General features: G+C 34.5%; 1 protein-coding gene across 5 annotated transcripts; it reads right to left on the bottom strand.

Moving 5' to 3' along the window:
- Window positions 1-1,403: 1,403 nt before the first annotated feature.
- Window positions 1,404-5,961, bottom strand: LOC131644443 (uncharacterized). 5 transcript variants are annotated; one of them, XM_058914944.1, is made up of 6 exons: window positions 5,381-5,961; window positions 5,036-5,145; window positions 3,475-4,736; window positions 2,978-3,377; window positions 2,691-2,901; window positions 1,404-1,745 (listed from the first exon to the last, which is right to left on the bottom strand). In XM_058914944.1, exons 3-6 carry the CDS (start codon window positions 4,713-4,715, stop codon window positions 1,738-1,740), a joined length of 1,860 nt encoding a protein of 619 aa, XP_058770927.1. In that variant the 5' UTR covers window positions 4,716-4,736; window positions 5,036-5,145; window positions 5,381-5,961; the 3' UTR covers window positions 1,404-1,737. The 5 variants fall into 5 exon arrangements, with proteins under 5 accessions (XP_058770927.1, XP_058770928.1, XP_058770925.1 ...); XM_058914945.1 differs by having other exon boundaries at window positions 5,321-5,381; XM_058914942.1 differs by having other exon boundaries at window positions 1,405-1,745; window positions 3,475-4,866; window positions 5,381-5,960.
- Window positions 5,962-8,316: the final 2,355 nt, after the last annotated feature.

Consider the following 8,316-nt stretch of genomic DNA (forward strand, 5'->3'; position numbering starts at 1 on the left):
CTAGTACTGATGTCGCAAAAGTCGATATCAATAGTATACCCTATGCTAACATAGTAGGTTCTTTGATGTATGATATGATTTATACCAGATCATACATAGGATATGCAGTGAGCCTTGTAAGCAGGTACATGGCCAACTCTAGAAATGCGCACTTGCAAACCTTGAGATGGTTTCTAAAATACATAAAAGGATCTCTAAGTAAGGTCCTGGTTTATGGTAGAGACGAAGACGATGATAACAAATTTGAAGTCAAAGTATTTGTTGACTCTGACTATGCACGATATAAAATGTTCAAGTGAAAATATAAAAGATAAGGTAAATCACCTAGCCCTAGTACCTTCTGAGGTCAAATAGCATTGATCTAACTTCAGTCTAATTCAACCCAAAAGAAAACCTTCTGTCTAGATTAGACCTAGAATGAAATTCAAAATCCCATAGAAAGCAATGAAAGCAATCATGCAAGGTGAACCTTTTAAAGGGTACCTAAGGTGTATACAAGCCCTCATAGAAAGGAAATGGGTTTGTTCCTAAGCTTTAAGATCCATTAATAAGTCGCCAGCATCATTTGGAAGGACTTGGACTATTTATAGTTGTAATCCACAGTTTTCAGAAACGACTATCATTCGTGGAAGATCATATTGCTCTTATCGACAACAGTCAACATCTACCTGCAGTCACTTTTTTACTACAGAGAATCCATTCCTCATTTCAAGAGGAAATGAGTGGAGCTATGATGCCTATGAATTCAGAGTGTGCTTCAATCTCCAAATTCTTGCTTCACTTGTTGGCACTGGCACCATAGTAAGTCATCCTTGTAAATAATATCCTAATAATCTATACAATTTATTCCTCAACTTTTCCAAGATGAGGTCATACCTGGTGTCCAATTTCCTGTCAATACCCTTTTTTCAATCTAGCCAGCAATATTTTCAAAGATATGCAAAAACTGATTGTATCCTGAAACTCCTCCAATACTTGAGTTCAATTATTAGTACATTTCACAACTCTTAGCAACAGGACTCAGAGGAAAAGTGAAGAATCAAATAACCATACATCAAAAAGGCCTAGCCAACCCTTGATTATGATACAGAAACTTATATCACAAAAGGGTCTATGGTTCAAAGGCATGGACAGATGGATCAACCCAACATTCTCAAACCTAATTTGCAATTGTTGTTTACCCAACCTTCAACTCAGTCTTTCCTTTGTAAGAATGCATATCAGAATCTCCTAATGTAAACCAGGAAACTTCAAACTTCTCATAAAAACCTCATCTTAAGTGTCTGGATACCTTCTCTCAACATCAAGATCATGTGTAATGTTTGAAGAACCGCGTTGAATTATTGACAATGCTAGTATGGCCAATCACCCTATATCAGTACCCAATTAATGACTTGGGAGACAGGAGGAATTTTCATAAAATACTTTATTTCATTAAAAAATGAGGGGATTCATCCATAGTTCATACAAGAGTATTTCTAAACGTAAACACGTTTGCGATAAGATACAGTTTAATCTAGGACACCAATTTGACAGCCTAAATTGAAATATTATGACAAGTTTGGTAGCTAAGGATGATTTATGTAACATACAAGATTTTGCACATATGTATACAATAGAACAAGTTCCAGCCCACCTTCATCCACATAAAGAAAAACTAGAATAAGTTTCAAGGGAGATCAGTCCACAAGCACATTACACGGAAGTTTCTCGATCCTCCTTCGCTTTTTGTCAGGTTCAGGGGACTGCAAAGTAAAAAAATTAGATTAGATGTTGAATTTTCACATTCAAAATAAAATCAGATTAGTGCAAAACTGTAACTATGTATAGCACTTGAAAAAACTACCCTAGAAAAATCCTTTTTTTTCTTCTGTGTGAAGGCTTGAAACAAAAGCAGTTCACACAGTAAAAGCACAAGCACCGTTGTTTAATACAATTGATGCACAAACTTAGTTTAGGCTTGATTTAGAGATAGCTTCGTAGTAAATAAAACATATTTTAAAACTTTCACATCCTAACACTGACAGTATGATATTTCCCCCAAAGATCACAGTGAATCAAATCAAATGGCGCATCAGCTTTATTATTACTCAATGGAAAAGAATTTCTGCATTGGTTTTGATTTATGGCAAATGTCACAGCAATTATCTTTATGTGAATCAAAATTACAGTTGAGATAATGAGAGATATATTGAAGAGCTTGAGTAGAAGTGGAAGTGACTAAAAATCCTATATAACAGAAAAAGTTTACGGACACAACATTCATAAGGGAAAAAAATCAAATTGCAGAAATATGTCTATTCATTTTGCAGTTTGATAGTAACCATCCAATCACATATACAAACATAAAGATATTAAATAAATGCAATGAAAACCTCCATTTCAGTATATCAGAAACAAGATGAATGCGTTTAAAAAATTTTGTTAACTGATTTCACATTCTGTGATATTCATGAATGATTTTCTGTGACACATAACATTACTCTTTTCAAAAATGTGGGGTTGAGAAATGTTGCTCCCAAATACAATAGAGTTATGAAACATAAACATAAAGAACATTGAAAGACTAAAAGAAACCTCTAATATTGAACATAAATCAAAACTCAAAAGAAAGCTCAAGCACACTTCATAAATCACAAAATAAATCCTAAAGCTATAGCATTCAGTTTTAACAAGTGGAAAACATTAACGCCAATAAGGTCCTGTTTGATCTTCATCTCCATTAGCATATTCGCCATGCAAATCAGAAATCATATCATAACCCAAGTCGTCCGCATCTAAACCTTCAATATCTCCATCATCATTCAGATTTAGCTCAACTGATCCTCTACCTTGCCTCTTCTCACCCAATTTTGAATTACCCGCCTCTTGACTCAAAAGATTTCTTCTCTTGGCACAGACCTAAACAAATACAAATACAATTAAGATAAGCAGTTGGTAGGTATTATACAATTCACATTTAATTTTTTTTTTTTACCATCTTGAAAGCACTCTGATTAATCTCAGATCCATAAGAACTACATGTCAAACTTAATACACGAATAGCAAGACTTTGGAGCTCCGGTAGTCCACCTCCAAAATCAGTCCACCAAACTGACGGAGTCTCGTAACTAGCTCTCATTACAGCAAGAGGATCACCCAAAAGATTTGCCCGTTTTTCGAAATCATCAAGTTGAATTTCAATCTTGGCTCTTTCTTCTGGACTGCCCACCATCCTGGTTATACACTGATGTAGACCACGCGCAATGATATTATCATCGTCTCTAAGTCCAATACAATAGTGATATTGAGGATTGAGAAAATAGGCTGCCACGTGCAAAGGGTTGAGACGTTGTTTGTCCCATCTTTCATAAATTATTTTCCTTAGAGGTATAAAACTACAAAAGATAGAGAAAATTAACAATGATTATCACAGTTCAAAGAAAATAAATAAAAGTTCAATTATAAAAACTAAAGTTATACTCAGATATTTACCTTTCAATGGAAAGGTTGCTTCTTATTTCCTCTTTAGCTTGCTCCATTGCCTCATAAATAAAACCGGTGGCTGGTTCGTCGATTGAATTCACCGAACGAAGCACTTCGATCAAAGGACCTGCACCTTTTAAGCACATCAAAATATTTTTCCAAAACTCTTTGTCAAAAACCACATCCTCAACAGATTTTCCAACACTTGTTTTTGCAAACTGGCTGGACCTCCACTCCTTGGATATGAACATTTTTCTCAAAGCTACCTTGTTCTCATAAAGACAGTCTAAAGTTAAGTAGGACGTGGCACAGCGAGTAATACTCGGCTTCACCAAATCCATTCCTTTTGTGAACCTATGCAATAGAGAAACCATAGAATTCCTCGAATAAATAAAGTTTGTAATTCTTTTACCCTTTGCAATTGTCTTTTCATATATCGGAATCTTCTTCTCGTATTCTTCCAATATCATCTCAATGCAGTGTGTTACGCAAGGTGTCCAATACAACCTAGTCCTCTTCTCCATCAGCATCTCACCAGCAGCTTTATAGAATGGTGTATTGTCCGTCACAATTTGGGCAACATTTTCTTCTCCAACCTCTTCAACAATGTCATCCATCATCTTAAAGAGTTTGAAAGGCGTCTCCGATTCCAACATATCAGTTGCATCAACAGACTTCAAAAAGTATGTTCCCTTTATACTGTTCGCAAACAAGTTTAGTATGGATCGCTTATTCTTGTCAATCCACGCATCAACCATTATCGTGCACCCTCTTGTCTTCCATACAGCTCTGTGTTCTTCCAAAGCTTTATCTGCCGACTTTGCTTTCGCCAAACATTTTTCACTAATCTCAATGCTAGACGGTGGCTCATATCCAACGCCGAGTCTTGAAATCATACCACACATAGCAATAAACTCCTTACTCTCTACCATCTTGGGCAGTATGGCATTGTCGTAGAAAAACCTAGCAATGGCTTCAGAAGCTTCCTCTTTCAAAATATCCTTATTTTTAGCATCTTCTTCACAACTCCTATTAACCACACCATTCTTTTTTCCTTTTTCAACAATTTTGACAGAAGCACACTCCTCCTTCTTCTTCTGATCAGCACCATTCTCACAAGCTTCACCGCCGTGTTTTGTTCTGGCCAAACGACAAAGAAATTGGTAGAGCCGGCGGGGGTTCATGTCATCAATAAAATTGAAGTGCATTGCATCTTCTCCATCAAGTGATATGCCATGCTCCAAAACCATTCTATCTTTGAATATTCCTCACTAGAATTTCCAGAGAATGAACTATTAAGATTATTAGTATCCTAATTTATAAGAGTTTGTTTTGTTGAAGATTTTGTCTTGGATCCCTAGCAAAAGCAAAAGTGGGACTTCTTGCAAGGGTTTTCACACCCTGAAAACAAAATCCAAACCAAGACTTTCCTAATAAACTTCACAAGATGCACAACAGATAAAAACTAAACTTCACAGAATGCACAACAGATAAAAACTAAACTTCAGATTAGCATAATCACAGCAAATAAGTAACTACTTTTCAAGTAAAGCATAAGATAAGTAGATACCTCTTGAAATTTATGAAACAAAAAAGCCATCTGATTTGAGGAATATGAAATCCTTATCAACAACCATACATGATTTCAGCACAACAATAACTTCAAATGCTAGAAATGTTCTGCCAGATAAAAGAGAAGCTCAAAATCAGTTATAAAGTGGTTATTTGAGTTACAATTCACACAATAAAAAACCCGAAAAATGAAAATCCACCCCAATTTTTCATATATACAACAAAATAGTTCAAAACAACAGCAAGAACAATAAGAACATTAAAACTAATTTAACAAGTAAACCTGAACAAAAGAGAAGGTGGGTATTAACAATTTAGATGTGAAAATAGTAAAAGAGAGAACCTTTGAAAGCCAAGAGCTCAGGGAATCATTACGGCAAAGCTTGATGTTATTTTTTTCCGGACAAAAACACACGTTTGGGCTGAAACATGTTTTCTAGTACGCCAAAACATAGGATTTGCTTTTAGCACCTCCATATTTTACTCATACATTTTCCTTCTTTTTCTTTATACATTTTCTTCAAAACATGTCGTCCTAAAAAATCATGCAAGTTACACCCTTACATTTTCAAAAATGATTGAATATTGGTCAAATTCGAAAATCCAAATTTTCTTGTGTCAAGGTTGAAGATGAAGCTGATGAAATCGAGTTTGACCCGCCGGAAACTCCGAATGTCATTACTGCTCCCATGCCAAAGCATGACAAGACTGTTAACGCTATCATAGACACAGTCCATGTCTATGATGTGAGAGATCTGTCAACTCCTCTCCTTGACATCAAGAGAAGGCTGCTGCAAGCTGGTTTATTTCCAGGTTGCGACCCAGGTTGTTATTACTGTGCATCCCAACCCAATGGTTGTGAGAACCTGAAGAGAGGAATTCAAGGCTGGATGGATCGTCGCACTATGAGGAGGTTTGAGAAGATTCCTTCTGTAGAGAATGCTGTTACTATAAAATACTCCCTCCAAAGATTTTATTTTGTTACAGATTTTAGAATGCTTTTACTATAGAATGCTGTTACTATAGTAGAATGCTTTTAGAATGCTGTTACTAAAACAGGATTGTCTACCTTTTCGGATTAGTTTGTTTTAAAATTTAAATCTTTAAAGTTTATTTGTTAAGAATGAATCGGGTTTAATTTTCTTTTAAATTATTTTTTATTTTTTAATTATTTAAACAATTCAATTATATTTTAAAATATTAATTTATTTTTATTACTTTTTTTATTTTTTAAAATATTAATTTTGTAAAATTCTTTAAGAACATACAAAGTCATTAGTCATGTAAATGTTTTATATAAATTTTAATTAATATATGTTAAAATTAATTTAAAATTTATTTAATAAATATCAAATATCAAATTAATGTAATTGCTTAACAATAATTAATCATCTTATATAACGACAAAGTCATTAGTCATGTAAATGTTTTATATAAATTTTAATTAATATATGTTAAAATTAATTTTAAATTTATTTAATAAATATCAAATATCAAATTAATGTAATTGCTTAACAATAATTAATCATCTTATATAATAAAAATTATGCAAAATAATTGTGTTGAAGATAGCGAAGTTTCGATTTTACACTATAAAAATTTAAATGACCCTATTACCTATAAAGTTGTATGTGTCAAAATTTAAAAGTCATATTAAAAGCCATAGATGTATTTTTGGTAGTAGTTTGTTTTATTTAAATTTTCAGCAGATTTTTTCACTCTATCACCGTCTTTTTTCCTTATAATTTAAAGGGTTATTACCATTTTACCCCTCTGCCATATAGGTCATTTCTGGTTTACCCCCCTGTAAAAAATTTTTTTTGAAAAACAACCTTGCCATTTCAAAATACTAACTTTTTAGCCCCTAAACTCAAAATCCGCAGGAAAATCTGCAGGTTTCCTGCGGATTTTCTTTCGGATTTTCCTGCGGATTTTGACTTTAGGGGCTAAAAAGTTAGTATTTTGAAATGACAAGGTTGTTTTTCAAAAAAAAAATTACAGGGGATAAACCAGAAATGACCTATATGGCAGGGGGTAAAATGGTATTAACCCTAATTTAAATTGTATTTTCTTATGTAGTTTTGAATATTAGTGGTGCAATGAGATTCTTCTTACGCACCACCGTTTACTTTGATATAGTCGGTTTCATATCTAATTCTATTTAGCAGTGTCTCTTGCTCCATTTCTCTGTTGTTGTTCGGTTTCTCCTCAGTTTGTCGTGTTGGTTGTTTGGCTTCATATTGGTGGATTTTTGGGTTTGTGCTCTCATTTGGAATCAACTTTCGTTACAACGGTGGGGGTTGTTTTTGCCTCATTTTATCCGATGGGAAATGTGGTTGGCGTGTTTTTACCATTGACTCTTTGTTTGATTCTATATAGCTTGAGATCGGCAGGTTTAAAGGGTTAGTTTGTCTCCACTGTTTCAACGGATTTGGGGTTGGTTGTGCGGTGGTTGGTTTGTGGTTTTTGGCTCAGATTTGGATTCACTGCCTCAGTTGTTTTGAAATTCACTTTAGTTTTTTTATTGATTTTAGACAGTTTGCATAGAAATGGTTATGAGTTTGATGTTGTTGTTTCCACAGTAAAGTGTTTGTGTGAGGGGTGTGTTACTTTAATAATGGTTGGATTCATTTTTCTATTCTTAAATTTTAGGTTAAGTGCTCATCAACGCATACACCTCTTCTTCTTTTTTTTTTTCAATTTAGTTTCACGCTCGCATGCATGTTCGCTAGATTGTGAAGTTGGTGCATGGTTGATTGTTCTAGATTAAAATTTAGGGCTTCTTTACCTTGGGTCGTGTACTGGTCGTTGGATTCATTTTTCTATTCTTAAATTTTAGGTTAAGTGCTCATCAGCGCATACACCTCTTTTTTTTGCAATTTAGTTTCACGCTCGCATGCATGTTCGCTAGATTGTGAAGTTGGTGCATGGTTGATTGTTCTAGATTAAAATTTAGGGCTTCTTTACCTTGAGTCGTGTACTGGTCAAAAAGTACATGTGTGCATGGTATTCCTACAAGGGTAAGGGATACTAAGAGACGTTAGTATGTTTTATAACTATTAGTACCTTCCCGCGACGGCGAGAGGCCCTGTATGGTGGTGTTACATCGTTTACGGTGATTTTAGATGGCCAACTCACCTGAGGTGAGAGGCTCTGAATGTAAGATTTATGCTTAGAGTATGAATGATTTGTCTTTCTCCCATTAATGGAGAGGTATTAATATAGGCCCTTATGTCTAGGGTTTCCTTAGGAATGATGATCGCCTATTAGTCAATAGTG

Source organism: Vicia villosa, linkage group LG1 (assembly GCF_029867415.1).
Source record: "Vicia villosa cultivar HV-30 ecotype Madison, WI linkage group LG1, Vvil1.0, whole genome shotgun sequence".
Taxonomy (NCBI): Eukaryota; Viridiplantae; Streptophyta; class Magnoliopsida; order Fabales; family Fabaceae; genus Vicia; species Vicia villosa.

Bases quoted from the DNA above. Each gene is read 5' to 3' on its own strand.
- LOC131644443 (XM_058914944.1), bottom strand. From the start codon at position 4,715: ATGGTTTTGGAGCATGGCATATCACTTGATGGAGAAGATGCAATGCAC. The intron at 3,378-3,474 runs GTAAATATCTGA...TATCTTTTGTAG, and splicing joins AGCAACCTTTCCATTGAAAG to TTTTATACCTCTAAGGAAAA. The intron at 2,902-2,977 runs GTAAAAAAAAAA...GTATTTGTTTAG, and splicing joins ATCAGAGTGCTTTCAAGATG to GTCTGTGCCAAGAGAAGAAA.